Source organism: Myodes glareolus, chromosome 21 (assembly GCF_982192425.1).
Source record: "Myodes glareolus chromosome 21, mMyoGla1.1, whole genome shotgun sequence".
NCBI lineage: Eukaryota > Metazoa > Chordata > Mammalia > Rodentia > Cricetidae > Myodes > Myodes glareolus.
Genome location: NC_142046.1, coordinates 39,420,417 through 39,443,266, shown reverse-complemented (window position 1 = coordinate 39,443,266; position 22,850 = coordinate 39,420,417). Strand labels below are relative to the sequence as shown.

Genomic DNA, 22,850 nt, shown 5'->3' with positions numbered 1-22,850 from the left:
ACAGAACATATTTCTTTCATGGCTATAATGACTGAACATTTAAAACTTTGGTTACTTAAACGTCAGAAATAGAAATGTTTAAATTTGTCATCTTGATGTTTCTTCTCATTTGCTTTTCTGGTTCTTCAAAATGTATCAAGTGAATAATTATATTCTTAAGTGAATATGATTCTTTAACGAATAAAACCAGAGGTTGTAATCTCTCCCATTGAAAAAAAAAAATAACAATGACTTTCCACACTGATTATATGTCACCTCTCAGTGTAGCAGTGGTCCAGCAATCACATTCCATGGCTTCAGTATTTAAAGAGCATATTTCCTGTACAATTCTGTAAGTCACAATGAACTTGGATTTAATCTAAATTAGCCAATAAAACTGATACCTCCTAAAAACAGGAGGAAAATGAGCAGGCATGAACAGAGCCTCATCTTTGAGGGCAGACAGATCAACTGTTGCTGGCTACATTTTCAGGATCAAGTGACTAATGGGGAGGTTGAAGAATTGCATCTTAGGACAGTGGCAAGCAGGAGCAAACACAAAGGCATCTGTCCCATCACAACTCACCTGCAGAAATTCATTGAGTTCAACTTGCCCATTCTTGTTCAAATCGACTTCATTGAGAATTTCGTGTAGTGTGTTTTCATCCATTTGCACATTGATATTCTAGACAGAAAATCACAGAGGAATGAGGTTTAGCTAAAAGTAATGCGTACCCTTCTTCTAATGTGACTAGACTGTCCAAGAGTTTAAAGATGGCTTGTGAAAAATGCTAATAAATATTATCATTATCCTTCTATACCTGAAGCTGATAATAAAAATAAACGTGTATTACCTCTAGTACACGCTGAACATCAACAATGGTAATAAAGCCCTTCTCGTCTTCATCAAACTTATGAAATCTCTTGGTGTACCTGCAACACAACATTGAACGATGGCAAACAGACTTACATAAAAGAGGGAGAAAACGAGGACAAAAATATGGAAGAGGAGCAGCAGGAGGAGGAAGAGCTATTAGAAGTACCTATCAATGTCTGAAGGCAGCAGGCTGATTTCAGAACGATCTGTGAGCTGTTCTGATCGAGATTTATAGCCCATTTCATAATACAGAAACTTTGTGGCCGTTTCAAGTTCTTCCTGAAAAAGAAAAGACGTACACAGAGTTCACAGATTTATAGGAGCTATTGATATCTCTCTTTCTCTTTTACTGCCAGAAACTGATTCTCACTGAACCAACATCCAGTTTCAGTGTAGCGCTACCACTTCTAGTTGAACAACTTAAGACGCAGTCTAACACAGACCCAGAACACTACTGTAACCGGACACACCCGGTATGCCCAATTGCATGTGCCTGATTCTTCCTGCCCTCTGGTTCCAGGGACCAGCTGGGGGGCCCTGGGCTCGGTTCACCTCTTCTTCCATGTCATAGAGCATGTTGTCAGCTGTGCTTGCTTCCCCACAATATAAGGATGCCTGCTCTACTCGCGATACCTCTGCTGTTCCTTTTACGGTAGTGTACTCTCATATGCTGTTGACTATCAAATTCTACAAGATCAAACTCCTACAGCGTGATGACAGTGGAAGAGAAGAAGGGTGAAACAGACAGGGCTTGAACACCTACTGCGCCGCGCACGACTTGCGATGTCTGTGGTCGGCTATGTGGAAGTTCTCTTAGGGGCTTCTGACAGCCACAGTCTCCACAGTCATTCCCATTGCTTCCAGTATCTCACGTCGCTACTGCACATGCGCTGCCATTAGCTTCCACGTCATCACTGTCACATCTAACGACCTCAGGCGACTATAGTACAGTGTATACGTACGCAAATCTCTTTTCTCACATGTATGAATGTGCACACATGCACACCCCCACCTTGCATATATTTCTTAATCCCATTTTTATGAGCTTTGGTCATGTGACTAACTTTGGCCAATAGAATAAGAATAGATAGATGATATCCCACTTTTGAGTGGCAGCTTTAAAAGAGACATCCTAGTTTTCTGTCTCTCTTGTTCCTGTTCCCTGAGAATAAGCATGGCTTAGACAGACACAAGGCAATCTAGATATGAAGGAGAGACATCAAATGCTGGCTGAGTTGGGTGTGGAGGCACACACCTTTGATCCCAGTGTTGGGGTGGGCAGAGGCAGGCAAATCTCTGACTTTGAGGGCATTGTGGCCTATATATGGAGTTCCAGGATACCAAGGGCTACATAGAGAGAACATGTCACAAAAACAAACAAGCAAACAAAAACTGATGGCTGTGTTAAGCAATTGAGATAGATTTCAAGATTTATTTTCATTATATTTTAATTATGTCTATATGTGTGTGGGGGCAGGCACACATATGGGGTGCCCATGGTGTCCACAAGAGGGCATCAGATTCCCTGGCGCTAGAGTTACACAGTTGTGAGCTGCCTGCCCAGAGTGGGTATGGGCGTGCTCTGCAGGAGCTCCAAGTCCCCTAAATAGCGGAGTCATCTCTACAGCCTAAGCCACTGACATGTTGTCATGTAAAACCAAATGGATACCTTAAATTCCCAACTTTACATCAAACCATGCTACAAACTCAGCAGGCCCCAAATACTGAATATGAACTTAAATGCTCATGAAGTGAGGCATAGGAAGCTAAGCCACTGTGTAGGCGATGGTATTAACCAGGCTTGGTACTCTGTTTTCTTAGGAAGACAAACTGGTTTTAAGATTATTCTTTTCCTACTGCCTTTCTCTTCAGAAACAGATGCAGCAAAAGAAATAACATCACAAATAACATCAAAAACATCATGAACGCTGCATAACGCTGAATTTAAAAAAATTAAAATGATTCTACATCAACATCTGTGTGGTTAAATTAAACATGAAGTCTCTATCTCCAATGGCAGACTTCTCTCGTCACACAAGAAAATTCACCAGTTGTGGTTTAAAAATGTTTTATTTTTAATCAATTGTTTCCAGCCATTTACTAAAAACTATTCTAAAATTCATGTCCTTGGACATGCTGCCTCTGAGCCTTGCTCAAATGTAATCTCTTACACAATTCATATTGCTTCATTGCTTATAAAGTTTATCCACACACCATCAAATCATCATGATCTTTCTAAGAAGAAATCTTCCCATCCAGGTCACAATGTAGCTCCCTGCACAAACAGAAGCTGGGGCGCCTGTCTAAATCACACTACAGTATGACTTAACTCTACTCAAAGTGGCTCATGAAAGGATGGTGTGCCTATTAAAACATTTTATGTTGAGATGCAATATACCTCTTTCCAATTCTTCCAACTTGCTTGGGATGGCCAAGCCTTGCTACATAGAGCCAATCTAACATGTTTCTGTATCATAGATTACATACTGAAAGCAGCATCACTTACTTTTCTCTTTAGAGATTTTCTAAAGCATGACTTCAAAGCTCTATGCCATGTTGGATGTTTTCTTTCAGACCACAAATTCTGTTACATAATCCAACAGTTAGAACAAAACACGTTCTTACAGGGATGTGGCAAGTACCTAGATAGAGCAGCAAGCAGTTCCATCTCTCTAGTTACATGGCATATGTTAACACAACTAAAGAATACATTAGAGTAGGGGACAATCATAGTCCACTGTCAACTGATTGGCAGTCACAGTCAAATAAAGCCACTCTTCTTTTGCTTTTTTTCATGTGTGCTATATTGCTAAGCCCTGGCAAACCTAGCTTAAATAAATGAAGTTAGCATAGCATAAGGTTACCATTTGTTTCTACATAAACATCCCTAGTACACTTTTGGCCATTTCATTTTGTCATCAAATATTCAAACACTCCTCTGCTTACGGCATACCAAAGAAGCACAGCAACAACACTGTATGGAGATGCTGGAACCAAAGACTAGGATGGAAATGCTGGAACCAAAGACCAGGATGGACATGCTGGACCAAAGACCAGGTCAAAGGGACAGAGTACTCAACCTGCTATCACAGACCTCTTCAGAGGTCAAAATTGCCAGATTTAGTTATAAAACCGCTAGTGTGGCAAACACTTATGGGGCTGTAAGAAATACCCTATAGAGTCCCTATGTATTGCCTCTATAGAATTTTCCTGATGTAATTAATAATCCTTACTATAATATGAAAATGACATATATGAAACATTTTTTTCCTTGGTGACCCCTTTTTAACTTCCCATAGCACACAATTCTTGCTAAATGAGAATAAACTTAATGAACATAATTCGGAAAATCAGTCTGGATCAATATGAAGGCCATTCCTAGATCATGAAGGCATATTTTGCTTTTTGCTTTTTGAAACTGGTGTTGCATTCCCTGACTGGAATAAAACTTACGGAGAGTCACTTCCTATTTGATTATGTATTCTGTTTTAAATTTGAAATTTAGAGTCTCAAAATGAAAATAAAAATGTACCTTATATGAAAATTATAATATCTACCTTTCTCTCTGGACAGCATTAAGCATGTTCTAAGTAAGGCCCCATGCCCTTTCCTGTTCAGCCCTCCCTGAAAGCAAGTTTAGTCTGACTTCTCCAAGGAAATTTCTGTTGGAACTGACAAAACACACAGCATCTCAAAAGTTCCAAATCACCTGAACTAAGTTTCTTTTATTTATGTGAAATCTCCCCTGCTTGATCATGTAGTCATTGTCTCACACACATTAATTCATTCTCTGGCGCACACAGTTTGGCAAGGGCACTTGGCTTCATGTCTGTTCCTGTTCCTCGGTCACTCCCTAACTCACCAGACAGTGCTGTCCTGCCTACTCTATCCTTCCCCGTCGGTTGACTTGCAGTCCCCAAGAACGATATCTCTAAGCATATCTGTAAGCTTTGCAAACATACATGTATTTCTGACAGATGCATGGGTTTTATCCACCCAGTTAGAGTTCGAGGTCTTTGAAACTATGAGCTATTAATTATCCCCCTAAACTATTTGGCACCACGCTCAGTATACGGGTCACTCATTAGGTATTGACTGTAGAAACAACACAATTCATCTGCGCCGAGTTATTTATCACCCTGTTCCTCTTTCACTTTTGCAGGTTAAATAATCCCAAAGCTTTTAACCTTTTCTCGGAAGGATAACTTTCTAACCTTTTCACTTGCGCTCCCCCTCCTCTGTGCTCTCCAGACTGTCCACTCTTCTCATTAAGTGCCTGTGCCTCACACGCTGAGTGTCTTCAGCTCTTTAGTTTTTGCTACTTTAAGGAAATTAGGAGTGTCCCTAAAAATGTCTGTCTACCCATAAAGTCTGGAATAAAGTCAAATCTCAGTTTACCTGGAAACGTTAAGCATAACAGGTTTTTGGAATTTTCTCTTTCCTACCTCCTAGCACGAAATATGTTCCTATCTAATCATTCCAACTATAATTTTTATAAGAATATATCTCAGATTCTTCGACACAGAAAAATGATAAGACAGTGGCATTCTTGTGTTGTCTCTTTGAAGAGCTGAGTCTCAGAAATTGGAGAAGTTATATGCCAGTACTGAGGGGATTGAGGGACAGGTTTCGAACCCAGCTCTACAATTTACTACTTGGAGAAACTGGGTCTGCTTCTTCAACTATAATCTTAGAGGCAGTAGAATCATAGGTTCCAGGCCAGCCTGAGCTACCCAGTGGAGACTGCATCAACAGTTCAAGGGAAGGCCTACTCTTCACACAGACACAATGAGGTCATCGAGGCGCTCACCAGAGATCTCTACCATCAGTTCACTTCAGAATAACCACTGCAGTAGAATTTTAAAGACATAGGGCCACTGTGCCTTTGAAGAACATAATAAAGTCAAGTCACTAAAACTACCCTTTCACCCAGTTTCCCAGTTATTCCACCTTTAGGAATCTACATCCTAATATGAACACTTGAAGGTTAGGCTAAAAGCCCAATCCTGTCTGCATGATCAACACGTGACAAGATGCTCAATAATATTCACTCACTACATGTGTGAATATGCCAAGGAGGCTCCCATCCATGAGCAATACAAGGTGGTTAGACCTGCTGGGGTCTTGACCTTGGATTTCATGTTAGGAAGCGAAGAAGTGAATTTGAGAAATAAATGTTTGCTATTCAAAGCACCCATGTATTTCTGTTACAGCAGTCCTAATGTACTGTTACCCTCTGATACACAACTCCCTAAATCCTCTCACACCTCCCCCAACATCAGCAGCTACCACATTCTCTTTCTCCTCTATCCCTCCTTATTGCTCCAGTTTCTACACCTTGAAGTGTTCCTAGGCAAAACTCAGAGACACCTTCCTCACCTACCAGCATTAAGTCCTTTCATGATCATATCTAATATATCAAAATATATCTAATAGGTCAAAAGTCAATTAAAAATGTACATTTAGCTAAGAACTCTGAACATATCCAATTGATAAGTCTGGGTTATATTCTCTCAAAATCCCCAAAGTTGTTAAGATGGGAAGACTGTCTTCCTTGGAGAGAAGCCAGGACAATGATCATGAGATACACCAGTAGCCTGCATCAAGGTGACAATAATGAATGCGATAAGAAAGGGGAGACCCAACCATGATCTGAAGATGATTATGGTAAGATTGTCTGAGTGGCTTTAAATGGGATATGAGTGAACCGACAAAGTATGATGCTAAAGTTGAGACCTGAGCAGTTGAGGGGCAATGAGTTGTTATGATGTAGAGAGGTCTCAAGGGACAGTACTTGGAGGAGCTATGAAGGAGCTATGAAGTGACTCAAAAGAAATATTTCTCCTGAGTATAAAAAAGTAGTTCAAGCCAGGCATTGTGGACGCCCCTACTCTCCTAGCACATCAGAGGTAAAAGCAGGATGGAGATCTTAAAGCCAGTCTGGACTACATTGCAAACTCTCTCTCTCTCCCAACAAACAATTCAAAAGGAAGAGTTGAATCAACTTGCAAAAGGGAATTACCTGGCCAAATAGTATGCATAGAAAGCTGACATGTGTATCATGTCATGCAGTGTGGATATCCTCAATGAATTTGTCCAGGGTTAATTAAGGACATACTGCAAAAAGCTGCATAGATTCAGCTAAAGGAAGAACAGGACCCAGGAAATGAGAAAAATATTTTTTCAGTGTTTGTAAATAATGTGTATTCATTTGAACATGAAAATAGTGTGGGCTAATTAGGAGGAGGAGACAGAGAAGGGAGAAGATTTTCTGTGTATTACCATAAGCCCAAGTGTGTATGTGTGTGTTGTTTGTGTGTTGTTTGTGGGAGGGTGAGGGAGTGATGTATTTATGTATGTGTGTATGTTTTTATGCCCTCATGCATATCCAAGCATGACTGGAATTATTTTTTTAATTTGGTAATAAATATAAGACATCAAATGATACTTTGGTTGTTCTTCAGATTGTAAAGGTCTCTCAGCTTTTAAAATATTACAGTTCAAATAATAAGCCGTCGGTGGTCAGGCAGTGAAACCATTATTTTCATCAATGGATGATCCAGAACAGAAACTCCCCTGATTGTGTTCTAAGAGTGTTTCCAATGAGACCTGGAAAAGGCTGCACCCAGCCATTGTTTGTATCTTTCTTTCCCAGGAATTATGACCAGGGATTAAAAAGCATTCTCTGGATTTCTATAACAGTGAAACTAATATAATATCTTTCCATTTTCTTAAGAAAATATGAGGTATGTGTCATATAGAAGTGAGCAGGAAACCTAAAACCATCAACAGTTATGCAAGCCTTTTACACACAGACCAAGCTCTTACACGTTTATATGTGGGACTGTGGTTGCAAAGCTTTTATACAATACCTGTTTCTTAGACTCACTCCAGTTCAATTCTCTGCCCATTAATTCAACAATCCTGGGCAGGGCTTCCTCTGCAGCTTGGACATTGAGAAAGGCCAGGCGGGTGCGACGTGAAATCATGTCAACTGCGGTGCAGGCATATTCCTTGATCCCATATTTCACCTAAATAAAAGAAAAATTGCTAGTTTGACCCTTTCTTTTAAAATAGTAAAGTTTTACATTTAAAAAAAAATGCTTTGAGCAAAGCTGATCTTTTTCTCTAGCTGTTCTGCTTCTCCAGTACACATAGACACTCTTGTGGTGCACACGGGCCCTCCCGCTGCCTACCACAGTAGGTTGGAAAATGGGGTGAGTTGAGTAAAAGTGGATGCCTTCTTTCTAAACAGAAGGAGGCACAGACATGCAAACTGCATCGCTTCCCTTTGCTAACGCGTAATGAAAACGTTTATTCCCATGGCTAATATGCAAAGGTTGAGGACAGAAAAGTCAGTTTTAACTCACTATGCTGTAAAGGCTTCTGCCTTAGAGCCCAACACGTGAAGCTGACTGGACACTATGATCTCAAGCACAATGAATTAGAAATATACAAAGCATGGCGTCTGGTTTCATAGTAACAGAAAGAAAGCTGAGACAAGTTTCTGAGAACCTACCAAAGCAGGAGGACAAGGAACCAGTCAAAATGGAAGGGATATGAACTTATAGAGCTACAGGTTCTAGGACACACAACCAGATTGACAGAGCTGTGGTTCTCTGAACAAACTCTGAGATTCAGACTCAAACTATTATCACTATTAGATGTCTGTGAAAGCCAGACACTTAATTCCAAGGTTTCGGCTGACGTGTTAGCAGTACCTAACTGGTGAAGGTAGATGAACAGAGATGAAGGGCAGGACACAAGCACACAGGACGCTATACCTCTGCTTCGATGTAGGGAAACTCTGACACGAGGCGCACCCCCACAATCGGCCACCGTTTTCCAGTCACGCTTGCCATTTTGGCCACCTCGAAAGCCTTGTCACCATAGGTGGTGGCAAGATGCTGTGCCACCTGCAGGAATAAGACCGCATTAGACAGGCGCTCTGGGTGTGGCTCCTTTAAGGCACAGAACAAAACACTACATCCTTAATGCTGCTTGTTTTCTCACCGTCTGTAAATAATAGTCCTTAGGGAGAATTGGGTTCGGACTTTGTGGGAGGGAACCACTTGGGTTTGGAATGCTTAGGCCAGCACTGACTCAGCATCCATGCGGCACCAGATCAGTGACGGATGGAGCTTCAGCTTCACTTTGGTCCTTCTGAAGAGCAGCAGCCCTTCTCACACTCACGACGCAAAGAAGTTGGGGGAAATTTGTACACTTGAAACAACGCAAATAAATTGCAGATTTTAAAGAGAAACCAAAAGAAACCAAATGTGCATCACTTTTTAGGCAACTATCATAAAGCTGGATCTTTTTTTTTTTTTGCTAGTTTTCTTTTGCAGGCCCAAGAGTAATAAGCACAGCAAAGGGTTCCTCTAAATCAGAGAAGTCACCCTGGCCACTGAATATGACATCAGCAACATGAAAGCAGGGTAGTGTGGCGGTGCCCACGAACCTCACTCTCAAGCCCGTAGTCCTGGACAAGCCTGATGTAGAGTGTGGGGCTCCAATCTTTGCCTCCTTGAAGGAACAGCCCAACTGTCCTACTCGGACCCGCTTTCAAGTTGTGGATCTTGATAGCTGCATCCACAGTGTCTTCTGCCATAGAGCGATATGTCGTCCACTTCCCACCTACCAAAAAATTGGCAAGCTGTTAGGCTGGCGTTTTGAATTTTTCTTATAATTAACCATTTGGTAACAATTACAATGGTCACCTCTTGGCAAGAAATTGGGCAAAAAGGTTCTACCAGGAATCATAAAAACAAAATACTTGTTCATCAGAGTGAAAGAGTGAGTCAGACCACCCCCCCCCCCCATACCTGCTATTGTGATGAGGCCACTCTCACTGACATCGACAACATGATTTCGGGAGATGGACTGAGTGTCTGCAGACTTGGGATCGATGACAAGGGGACGAATGCCGCTCCATGCTGCCAGGACATCTCCTCTTCTCACTGGCAGAAACCAAAACCACAAAAACAAAAGTATGAATGCAGAGGAAAGCATTCAGTAGGAATCAGGGGCACAGGTGAGATCAGAGAAAGAAACGTGAGATGTGACAGTTAACTATGAGTGCAGGGCTTCTGTGACCCGAAGATAATTTGCTTAAGGGAACAAAGGACCTGAAAATCACAAGCAAAGGTGTCAGAGAGTAAGAGACAGAAGTCAGTGTCACCAACCCCAATAGGGAAAAAAAGATTACCTTCAAGAGAAAATAAGACGTTTATAAATTGTTGCGTTCCCTTCTACAACCTAGCTCTCGCCTCAGGAATTACAAAGATCTTCGTTAGGAAACCCTGGACCCTACAATCCACTCACCTATGAGCAGCCACAGCAAGCCCAGCTCTGTGAATGGCAGTTGTTCATCCCAGTCCTCTTCAGCCACAGATTCCCAAGCACCGGGGATCATTCTCCTTAACCAACTATCATGAGTAACAAACACATCCTGGGCAAACATCCTTTTATGGTGTACCAGCATTAAACTTGGTTCTTTCTGGCTTTATTCCTCAATATGATGTGTCAACTGCTGACAATTTCTATTCTCTGGTCTTTTCTCAATTCTCCCCTCTGTAACTGACCCAGAGATAGGCATACTGGCTCTGCCCAGGAGCTATGTAATACTTGTATTGTAAGGAATGAAAGCAATATTCAAGATATTATAAAATTATTCTTTCTTATCTCTGGCCAAATAACTACTACTGATCCAAAAAAACCTCACTTAACTGCTAAAAAGCATTTGTTATTGATCTAAAAATAGGTGAGGGATACAGGCCACTGGTATCTACCATCAAGGTAGGAACCTGTAACCCTTACTCAGGAAGTTGAAGCAAGAGGATTAACACAAGTTAGAGAGAGGTCAGCCAACATATCTTAAGTTTCAGGCCAGCAGCGGCTATGTAGATCATGTTTCAAATGCAAACCAGCTTTCTGATAAAAATGAATTTAAATAAAGTAAGGCTACCATATTTTAATGTAGTTGATTAAGGGCCAGTCTTAAAATGACTATACTCTGAAAGAGGGAAGGCACATCCAACAGTTATGCTGCAACAAGGGAAGCAAGGACACATTGAGCTGCAGAGGAAGCCTATAGCTTCAGTCTGCTAAACCAGACGCCACATAGGACCTTATGCTAGGACTCTGGCCCCACACCTAGCCCTATGGTGCTTGTATTTTTTTTTTTTGCTTCATTTATTTATTCTTCTCTCATCCTGATTGCAGTTTCCTCTCCCTCCTCTCTGCCAAGTCCCTCCCCTCCACCTCTTCTCTCCCCTAGATCCATTCCTCCTTTTCCCTTAAGAAAAGGGCAGGCCTCCCAGGGACATCAACCAAACATAGCATAACAGGTTACAATAAGACTAAGCACAAACCCTCGTATTTAACCTGAACAAGGCAACCTAGTAGGAGGGAAAAGGTCCATAAAGCTAGCAAAAAACGACCGAGACTGTCCCCACCCCCACTGGCAGGAGTCCCACAAGAACACCAAGCTATTCAACCCTATGTAGACAGCCTAGGTGAATCCTATGGAGACTCCGTGATTATCACTCCAGTCTCTGTGAGTCATGCATTCTCTCAAATAGGTGATGAGATCATTTTCTCAAATGATGCTGAGATTCCTGTGACCTAGGGGTAACCCAGCTTCACAGAGTTCTACAAGTCTTAAAATTTTTCAACATAAACAGTGTAGAGTGCTTTAATCCTTATAAAATACCTAAGAAATTACTATGCTTTCCATTAGAATTTACACAGCCCTCAGAGTCAGAAATAAAACAACCAACCCATCTCCAATTCACTGTGGTCAGTGCACAATCACTCCCTCCAGTCACTGTGGTCAGTGCACAGTCCCTCCCTCCAGTGTCACTAGGGCCAGTGCACAGCCCCTCCCTCCAGTCACTGTGGTCAGTGCACAGTCCCTCTCTACAGTGTTACTAGGGCCAGTGCACAGTCCCACCCATGACTATAAAATTTCCTTGGTAGCCACTCTGAATGGGAATTTGGTTTAAACTCTTGAAGCTCCACGACTGATTTCTGAAGTATTTTCAGGAAAATTAAGAGTTTCCAGAAAAAAAAAAATGTGAAGCATATGCAAAGCAGCTATCTGGTCAAGATTTCACATTTTCCATTCTAATGGAAAAATAAAAAAAAAACACATCCAAGGTTATACTGTCTAAAAGAGAGGAACATGAGGTACTCAAGAAATTCACTCATGAAGGAACGTGGAGTAAAACAGTGAACAAATTAATCTCACCTCCACCCTTACTCCTGGACTAGTCCTAACTCATCATCAGGGAGACAGCAGGTGGATCTCTGTGAGCTCAAGGCCAGCCTGGTCTACAAGAGCTAATTCCAGGAAAGGTTCCAAAACTACAGGAAAACGGGGAGGAGAAAAAGTTGACGACTAGGAAAGTTCTTAACGTTGGTATCTTAGCATTCGATTTTTTAGTTTGAAATTTTTATTACGAAGATGTCGTCATTTAGAGAGGGAGTAGGTGAGGTACATAGGAGTCCAAGAGGAAACGGGGTAGAAGAAGGCACCTATTATACTCATGTATAAAATTCTCAAAAATACAATCGAAGTAGAAAAAAAAAAGTAGGTAATATAGATTAAAAATAAAACAAAAAAGAAAATTTATCAGATGGACATTGGAATTAAATTATTTAGAAAGGTACATTTTAAGGATAATAAAATTCTACTTAAAACATGAAGTATTCTATATGGCCTACAGGATTTTCACATTACTAAGCCAGAGCTTACGTTCAAGTCATCTACCTATCTAACATCCATCTACCTAACATCTAGCTACTCACCTACCTACCCCAATATCTGCCCACCCACTCCAAGACTTGACATAATAATTTTTCTGGATTTTACTCAAAATGTTATTTGCTCAAAAAGTTTGTAGTCTGTAGCCACTATTACTCATACTCAGCAAATACTGGCTAAGCACATGGGTGCAGCTGAACGCTCTATCCAGGGAGTACAGAATAACTCAACATAGAAACATTAACTCTAACTTTCAAGGAAAAGAAATGGCAACTAACTAAGCTGACAGACTTGATCTATTTAACCAACATGTAAACCTGGCACAAGTGTAAAACAAACCCAAACAAAGTTCGCTCACGAAGGAGAGTCTAAGGGAAATGGGCCGTCGGGATAACAAGTCACCATTAGGTCTTCTCGTTTTCCCTAAGCTTCTCAGTCATGCTGTAACCAGGAGGGAAGTAGCGCTGTGGAAGGGCGAGGAATACGTGGAGGTGGTACAGTTAACATCCACCTAAGGCATCGCTCAAGCACTAAATTAACCACACTTCTTCTGCCTTCTCCTGTCTGAATTCCTGCTTTATAAGATAGTGAGTTGTAACCACCTCCCTCAATTCAGTGACTCCATTAAACTGAGCATCTCGTTCTCGACAATATTCAAATGTTCTAGACTCTGATGAGCAGGACAGTTCTACAGAAGTAGGCAGGTTTCTGAGTTGGAAATCAGCTTGGTCTATGTGAGGCCCTGTCAAATTCCTTTCTATTACATCTTCAATAAACCACCTGGTTCAGTTTTCGCTACAATCTGAAAAATAAAGTAGAACTAGAAAAGGTGAACAGAACTTATCACAGCTCCTGGGGAAGAAAAACTCAATGTGATTGCTTCAGATTGTAACTAATACTTTTCCTCTCATATCCTGGGCAAGATACTTGTCTGTTTTAAAATTAATAGAAAATGAAGGCCACAGGAAGTGACAATAAAGACTAAACTGTGATTCTGCTTGGCATTAGGTATTTGGTGTGTGTTTCAGGGTGTTCCTTCTCATACTTGCCACTATCAAGAGAAGAAAAAAAAAAAGAGAAATCCGCGAGAACGATATGAAAACATCTCAGTGAATACAGGGAAACAGTGTCAGAAATCAATACTTCTCCACCAGCGTGTTTAACCTGCTGGAATGAAGTGTTAATCACAGAAATAAGATACCATATTACATTTATAAACTAATGAAACTAGAAAAAGCAAGGCGCGTGACACTCTAATTAAACAGCTGGAAGACAGCCAAGCCTGTGTAAGTTGATAACCCTAGTACAATCTCTGGCAGGAAAAAGGCAGGTCTGCAGTGAGTTGATATGGCCAGCTCGGCTGTTAATTGAATAACAGGCCATCTATAAACACAACTAATTGCACATGTGCAAGCCCGTGTGCAAGTGCAGAGGCTGCCTCGAGAAGCACCCCAAACGCTGTGTGCCTGGAGGAAGCGCCCACCACGTCTTCTGTCTCTCAGTCCATCGCGGTTGTAGCTCGGCACCCACCGTGGCATCCCTCTGATTAACCTCTGCACAGTAACTTAATGATACATTTCTCAAAAGATCATTTTTCTTCCTAACTCAACAAGCACAGCAGAACTATCAATTACCCATTTCAACAAAGAACAAACAAGCAATCTAGAAATTTCAGTCTGTGAATGGAAAGCTTTCTAAACTATAAAGAAAGACATGGACTTATTCCCAACAGGCGAAATGCTCTGCAGAAACATTCCCAGGCATCCTGCAGAAGCGCAGCAGTGGCTGTGATCACCATGGAGTGATGATAGAATTTGACACTTTTCTTCTCCCTCTCTCCCTTAAGGTTAGAACCACTTGAGGAGCATCAGAACTTACTTACTCATTTAATAAGACCTTTTCATATGATTATATCAACCTCGATGAATGTAAAACATCTTAAAACTGCAGCTCTGAGCTAGTAAGATGGGTCAGAGGGCAAAGACAAATTGCTGAGCAAGCCGGGGAATCTGAGTTCGGTTCCTACAACCCACATAAAGGGAGGGAGAGAGAACAAACTTAACCAAGTGGTCTTCTACCCTCCATACTTGTCTTACATACACACACACACAGACACACACCATATACAGGCACACACCATATACAGGCACACACTATATACAGGCACACATCATCATAAAGGTATCCGACAGCTTCCTTGAAATGAACAGAGAAACTTAATCCTCTCTGTACTGGACCCCATATCATACCATATAATACAGAACCACTAACCAAAGTACTGTACAATAGTTAGGTGGTCATATCAGAGCAAGATTTACTTAAGATTCATCATGCCCCAACAGCAACAAGCTATGAGGGAGAAAAAAGTCCCTATCGCTCAGCTTCAACTAATGCAGGAATTACTTCTCTCTTAGAAGCAAAAGGAAAGACTGACAACATGGTTGCCTAGCAAGTGGTCTAACACACACGGTATGGCCCTCAGCGACAAAACAGCTGGGAAATACAGCACAAAGGGACAAAGGGGTGAATATTTCAAAAAGTAACTGGAGAGTGGCAACGCTTGCTTTTTCCACATTTTATTAGTACATAAGAGTACACAGGACTCCACCAAAACACCTAAAGAAAGTCCACAACTATGAAAGTCTTTACTGTAAGTTACAGTGAGCTTCTGCTAACTGTTCTCCTTTACCAAGTCTAAGCGTGACGTCTCAAATAGGGGAGTCCAGTCAACTAAAAACGAGAAAGCAAAGAAGCCGTGTAGAGCTACTCCTAATTAAAATTTTAAAGTACAAATTTAAGAGGAAAGATGCATACAGCTGACAGAGCTGCCACCTCCTGGAAACTAAACCTAATGGACACAGTCTCATCAAGATGGTGCCCACGCCACCAAGAGAAAAGCCTGCTCAGTTGTATTCAGTCACTTTTGTAAACATTAGAATTAAGAAAGGAGTCTTTGTTTCTCCACTTCCCCGATCACCACAGGATAAGGGATTTGAAGGGGACTCTAGAGACCAAGCAGGAATAGTCAAATCTTCTCTCTACTGATAGGCAGAGTAAAAATGCCAGCGCTTCTGTCAGATGTCAAAGCTCCTATCTGGGGCATATTTTCACAGTCATCCTGATATAATACCTTTCCAGGAGCCATTGCTGCCTCCAGCACATCCAGTCTGGCAGCACAGCCAGCAGTCAAGCTTCCTGGCCTTACTGCATTTACACGGGAAGGTTCAAGAAAGTGTGCATCCTCTTGTCTCTATTCTTGAATTCATTCTACACTTTGTTCTCACCATCTTAGAGCACATCTGTAACCCTGTTCTTGACAAAATTTATATACAACAAAGAATATCACTATTATATTGAAATACAATCACGGCCAGACATCTAAGCACCATCCAGATCTACAATGGACAAGCAAAGTATCAAGTTTAAATTACAAGGAAGTTTAAGATACATAAAAGAGATGCTAAAGAAAGCATGGCTGTTTCCAGGTAATATGTTGTGAAAATATTTATTTATTTAATAAATAAAAGTGTCTTACTATGGCTGCAACTACCCAAAGAGATTCTATTCAGAGTAGAATTATATGTATATTACTTTACATTAGAAGAAACTAATAATATACAATACAGAGAAAACAAACTAAAACGGCAATCTGAACCCTTCTCTAAAGCGCTCTGATGTGTTTGAAAATACATGATCACACAATGGAACAGTCCTACAGAGAAGAAGGCTTCATAAATGCTAGTGAGCTGCATCCAGACAAAAATAGAGTCTATATTTCCTCCTCTGAAGCCCAACATTATAAAACTACTCATATAAATAGAAGAAGACTGATTGTTCTTCTAAACTGCTAAACCATCTTCTTGATCATAGAAAGATGGCAAAAGTAATGTCACTATCAAATCCTGAGCTTCCCGTCTGAGGTGCAGCAAATCAGTGCATGGGTCTCTGAGACCTCAAACATTGAGAGCTTCTTTGCAGCCTAGAGGCTGCAGCCAATGACTATGTGGTTATCACTACCACAGAATGAGGACATTGAACTGCATAGTGGATACTATGGAGGTCACTTAGATTACCATGAGAGGGGAAAAAAGAAAGAGAAGAAAAATGGAAAGACTCATGAACAATCAAGGAAGTCCCCAAGTAGCGTTAGTTCTGAAGGCTTAGCTCTACCACAAGCAGTGTGCCCTTCCCAGCATGGTTCAGCAGAAGCAAAAGGAGAAGGTGAGAGATCCTTCTGCCCATGTCCTGGGAAGAAATCAAACAAGCTATGCCCCCTCAAAAGAAAAACCATGGGAGAAGATGGTCATTAAAATCTGCTTTGCCGGCAAAGACATCCAAGAAAACAACCTACGTATGAAAGGTTTATTGGTCACTGAGCTTATAATTCAAGATGGCCTATGGGACTGCATCCTGAGCTGAGAGATACCTGTTCCTTACAAAAACTATGTGTGAAAAAGATTCACTCATGTCTACTATATATACCTTGGGGTGTCATTGCCTGTAGAAGGCTGCAACCACACTCTCCACCATAGATGGCGCTGCACCGCCAGGTGAGCTAGAAAGCTCACACGTGTTGGTATTTTTCCACTACTCCCAAGGTTTCACCTGGGACTGGGAGCAGTTGACCAATCCAGGAAAGACACGTCCAGAGCAGGGTCTGTTTCCTTTATAAGGGATGGGTTCCATCTTATCTGGGTCTCCGCCATGTGGCTTATGCTCTAGCTCCCAAGAGACATAAAGCTTTTCTGCAGAAGGATCCTATGTGTACCGCGTGGTTCTTGCTGGCGAGACGGTAGCGCGGGACATCTGGTGCTGAAACCCGGGACAACTGGTGCCGAAGCCCTCGGGACGCCGAGGAATCCTGACCACCGCACCAACGGGGATCTCTTGGATTCACCTTGGATTCAGGAAGGATTCAGAACTGCAGGGTCTGCATATTCAGAGAGGTAATGTCTGTTCCTGGATTTTTCGGTTTTGAGCTTGACTTGTCTCCGCATTGGGAAGGTTTCATACAGGCCTTGATGCTTATCTTAGCAATTCTCTTATTTTCCGTCAGAAATTGCTTAAAAGATGAATCTTGCCAAGCGGTTGTTGCAAAGGCGGAGGAAATTCAGGACAGAATATCAGAAACTGAATGCAGTGGGAGGTTACACGCGCGCATGAGAAAAAAAATTAAGGAAAAAGGACCCTCCAGGAATTCTAAGGAAATAAAAATGGGGGAGAACATTGGCCCACAAGGCCAAAAGCTTTCTGGTATCAGGAAAGCACCTAGGAAAAATAAAGGGCTACAGGACTGGCTCAGGGTCTGTAGAGAACTAGGAGGACCCTTGACGAATGCAGGTTTGGCTGCAGCCATCATGCAGTCACAAAAACGCCCTTTTAAAGGGCCAGACAGAAGAGTTTGCTTTAAATGCGGGAAGCCAGGACACTTAAAAAGGGACTGTAGGTCATCAGAAAAGGAGAGAGCGCCCCCTATGCTTTGCTCACGCTGTGGTAAAGGTTATCATAGGGCAGAGCTCTGCCGCTCCGTTAGGGACGCCCATGGTAAAATCCTCCCACCATTAGGAAACCCACAGATTGATGATCCAAAAAACGGGATGGCGGGCCCTCGGTCCCAGGGCCCCCAAAAATATGGGAACAAGTTCGTCAGGGCAACGACCGAGGGACCCTCGGAGGCAGAACAAGAGTGGACTTGTGTGCCTCCACCGACTTCTTATTAATGCCTCAAATGGGGGTACAGCCCGTCCCTGTGCAGCTGCCTGAGCCCCTACCCCCTGGAAGCGTGGGCCTGCTTTTAGGACGTGGCTCGCTTACCCTACAGGGATTAATCGTCTACCCAGGTCTTGTTGATAGTCAGCACACTGCTGAGATACAAGCCCTATGCTCTTGCCCTAGTGGAGTTTTTTCCATCAGTAAAGGAGACAGGATAGCTCAGTTACTGTTTCTCCCAGCAGACATCCACCAGAGGCCGGAGAATAGATTAATGGGGTCAACAGGACAGGATTCAGCCTACTTGGTTGTTAGCCTTCAAGATCGACCCAAACTGCCCCTTTGGGTCAATGGTAAATGCTTCGAAGGCATTTTGGACACCGGCGCGGACAAAAGTATTATCTCATCGCGCTGGTGGCCACAGTCCTGGCCAGTTACTGAGTCGTCTCATGCCCTACAGGGCTTGGGCTACAGTGCAAACCCCACCATTAGCTCCACCAGATTAACCTGGGAAACAGATGAAGGGCAGTCAGGATATTTTACACCATATGTCCTCCCCCTGCCGGTCAACTTATAGGGAAGAGACGTGATGCAGGGCATGGGATTGACCCTATCTAATGCATGATTTGGTCGTTGGCTGGATCTGTGAGAGTTTATAGCCGCTTTTGCTGTGGCACAGGTGTTGAGAGTTTGCTAGTAGGGAAGCGGCCCTGGTCGCCGCTTCTCCCATCGGCCCCTTGAGCCGCAGCGGCTCTGGCGCGGACCTTGAGATGTTGCCGCCTGTGCTGCCTCGGTCTGAGTGTCGGCTCCCGCCACACTCCGCCACCAACACAGCCTCAGAGAACTAGCCTAGCCCCGCAAGGAAGGCAGGGGCGCCTGGGGTGGAGCCACCACTTCCTGGCCTGGGACACGCGGAGCCGTGCAGCCGCACACAGCCCTTGGATGGCGGGCGGGCTCTGGAACCCGAGGCCACTGTACCAGCAAGGAATACGGGAGCCAATAAATCTTAAACCTAATATCAACAAACAGGGCCTGGGTTTTTCCTAGGCGCCACTGGGACAGCACGGCCTATATCGTAAAAAACAAAGACCCTCAATCAGTTATCGACCACAGTGGCTACAGCCCTGGATCAACAGGCTACCATAGATACATCTATTAGAGGTAGAATAAAAAACAGGTGGATAGCTTATGGCAGCTTGCCCAATTGGGCTGTGAATGGAAAACTCCAGCCTTATGTGTGACCAGTGTACCATATGAGAACTTTATAAAAGTGGCTAACTTGTCCCGAGAATTGTCTTTGTATCTTGCAGGAGAATTTTGATGATTTGCTGTCCTCCTTGAGATGGTCCATCATGACAATCAACTCCACGCGAGTGGACATAAGCCTGGCTGAAGAATTCCAGTCCTGGGTTGTGTCCTTCATCTCCTACTTCAAGGAATGGGTGGGGGTGGAAGTGTTTTGGAACGGTCCTGCTATGGAATAGTGTTTCTCCTCTGGATGGTCTGCTGACTCAAATCCCAAAGCCATAGGGATAAAGTGGTTTTTGCACAGCGCTGGCTGCCCTGGAACAGGGGGCCTCTACTGATGTGTGGTTATCTATGTTAAAGCAGTAAGGTTTAAGCCAACCAGCTCCTGCACCCCTAGGACTGTGGTCCATTGCACAGGGTGGAGTGTTTGGCTTAGCTAGCCCTGAAGGTTGTCGAGCTGAAGAGCATCGCACAGAGAATGGCCCTCTCTGAGAGATAAGTCGCTCTGCTTAAGGGTTTCCTGCTGTATATTCCCTTTCCCAGAAAAATGGCAGAGGGCAGGCCGGATAGGTTCCAGGTGTCATGAGCCTAGGGACAGATTCCGTGTAAGCCCATTTTAATGTTTTCATTTTGGGAAGTGCGACCTCTATCTTTACCTTCCTAGGGAGTTGCCTTTCTGCAAAGAAGTAAAATTAGGGGGAGATGTAGAAGGCCGCAACCACACTCTCCACCATAGATGGCGCTGCACCGCCAGGTGAGCTAGAAAGCTCACACGTGTTGGTATTTTTCCACTACTCCCAAGGTTTCACCTGGGACTGGGAGCAGTTGACCAATCCAGGAAAGACACGTCCAGAGCAGGGTCTGTTTCCTTTATAAGGGATGGGTTCCATCTTATCTGGGTCTCCGCCATGTGGCTTATGCTCTAGCTCCCAAGAGACATAAAGCTTTTCTGCAGAAGGATCCTATGTGTACCGCGTGGTTCTTGCTGGCGAGACGGTAGCGCGGGACAATTGCCACTTCAGCTACTGAAGTGAACCTGGCTAGCTTGGCCCTTGTGATACCAAAAGGGAGGGTTTGAGGGAAAGGTATACACAGTGCACCAATAGTCTGGAAATGAGGATACATACAACATGGTCTTGCTGATTTGACAATTGCTTAATGCAAGCAACTACTGATCATTACAGAAACCTACAAACCAGTCAGGAAATCTGCCATTCTTGCAATGTCTTCAATTCAAGAGGATTATTTATTAAATTGTAAAATAAAATCCCTGAAACCGCCAATAGCTCACTAGCTCAAAACAATCACGAGTAGAAAAATGTCAATTAGCTAACAAGCTTTGTAGATGAAGACTCCCTTCCCATGGGGGAGCTCCAAGAACACATCTTGGACTAGCACTGGAACATACAGTCATGATATGCTAGCAGGATGACCGCTGCCCCTGAGAGACAGCTGACTTCTGAAGTATAAATATTTATGCCAAGATGAGATGTGGTGATGGTACGAAGGACAGTTCAGAAGAAGTCATTACTAAAACAAAGGGACAAGGGCTTAAACGTATATGGCCTCAATTGGCAAGGATAGATAATAGAACCAATTAGACCACAGAATACATGGAAAGGGAAGATTTAGATGAAAACAAAGAGGCCATTTAAGGGCCACTTCCAACTGTTTAAGCACAGTTGAACCAGACAGGATGGCATACTCCTATAATTTCACTAGAGAAACTGGGACAGGAGGATTGTTAAGAGTTCAAAACATGCCTGGGCTACCAATAATACTCTGTCTGGGAGTAGGGAGAGGCACAGGTATAAAACTGGGCAAAAGCCAGAGATAAAATGGGAAGAGAGATGCATGGTGTTCTAGGGATGCTAGCTAGTTTTATGTCAACTTGACACAAGCAAGAGTCATCTGAGAGGAGAGAACCTCAAATGAGAAAATGCCTCCACAAAGGGGGGCTATAGGCAAGGCTGTAGAGCATTTTGTTAGTTAGCAATTGACGGAGAAGAGGGGGAGAAGAGGAGGAGAGCGGAAGAAAAGAAGGGAAGGGAAGGGAAGGGAAAGGGAAGAAGGGAAGGGAAGGGAAGGGGGAGGGGGAGGGGAAGGGGAAAGGGAAGGGGAAGGGGAAGAAGGGAAGGGAAGGTTAGGGAAGGGAAGGGAAGGGAAGGTTAGGTTAAGCATTATAGTATGCAAGGTATGGTAATGTTTCAAGTTGAAGGCTGGAAAAGTCTGGGAAATACCAAAGATGGAAGAAACATTGCAGGAACATTTATGTTACCTTCAACATCACAACTTAGGTAGTTCCGCACTTCATTCAAGATGAAGTTGATGTCTTCTTCCGAAGGAATGGGATGGCTAGTGATGTCTGTTGGTGAATCAGTAGTGCCAGCAATAGTCATCTTCTCCCAGGGCAAGAAAAAGATAACTCTCCCGTCACTGGTCGCCGGGTCAAGAAGTCCCATGCTCTCGGGGCTGGAGTAAAAAGAAACGCATTTCTTTTCTGTTTGACATTAATGTTCAAATAAGTAATATAAGAAAGAAGTGAACTATTATTTATTATTTCATTCTAATCGATAGAAATTCCTAAAATTTTTACAAAGTGGAAAAAAAAAATAAGGACCTGAACAAATGTGATAATAGTATCTTGCAACCCTCCCCATATAACAGTGGAAAGCTAATTAATTATCTTTCAGTTGTTTTGGTTTTCATACTTGGGACCATTCACATTAGATAATGTCAGTGGAATAAACGCCTATAATTTCTTTTATTATGGCCAATTAACGATGACTCTTCAACCTTTCTTGGAGTCTATGAAAAGTATTTTCCTGGGACATTTGACATTTTGTACAACCCACAGTAGAAAACCTGAGGAGTATGTGAGAAAGTAAAGCCAAACTTTTGAGAAACTGAAATGGAATCACAAAGTAACTCCTTTGTTCCTTGATGCTTAAATGAACTCATGCCACTTTGTCAAATATGAGACTTCTCACCTTATTTCAAAGTGACAGGACTGTCAACAAAAGCATGGAGAAGAAAAGAGGTTGGGTTTTTTTGTTTGTTTGAGTTTTGCAATTTGTTAAACAGTAATGTTATTGAATGGGCCAAATGGAGAGGAATAGGTTAGCAAGGAGAATCTTCCAAACAGAGAACACTAATGTATTTTGTCAATAATTAAAGTAAAACACAAGTCCCTCGCAAAGATGCAAGAAGCTTTCTAAAACTCAGCCAAGAATTTTTACTTAAGCATAAAGCAAAATCACAAATACACTT

The 22,850-nt window shown here is 42.6% G+C and overlaps 1 protein-coding gene across 3 annotated transcripts in view; it reads right to left on the bottom strand.

Moving 5' to 3' along the window:
- The window catches only part of Gpd2 (glycerol-3-phosphate dehydrogenase 2), a 146,977-nt gene that overhangs the window by 5,673 nt on the left and 118,454 nt on the right, over positions 1–22,850 (bottom strand). For all 3 annotated transcript variants that reach the window (XM_048426342.3, XM_048426341.3, XM_048426343.3), the window contains exons 9-16: positions 21,859–22,052; positions 9,682–9,816; positions 9,318–9,493; positions 8,641–8,772; positions 7,729–7,887; positions 1,023–1,135; positions 834–912; positions 566–664 (exon numbers count right to left, since the gene is read on the bottom strand). In XM_048426342.3, coding sequence (XP_048282299.1) covers positions 566–664; positions 834–912; positions 1,023–1,135; positions 7,729–7,887; positions 8,641–8,772; positions 9,318–9,493; positions 9,682–9,816; positions 21,859–22,052 — 1,087 coding nt within the window. The remainder of the gene's footprint in view (positions 1–565; positions 665–833; positions 913–1,022; positions 1,136–7,728; positions 7,888–8,640; positions 8,773–9,317; positions 9,494–9,681; positions 9,817–21,858; positions 22,053–22,850) is intronic.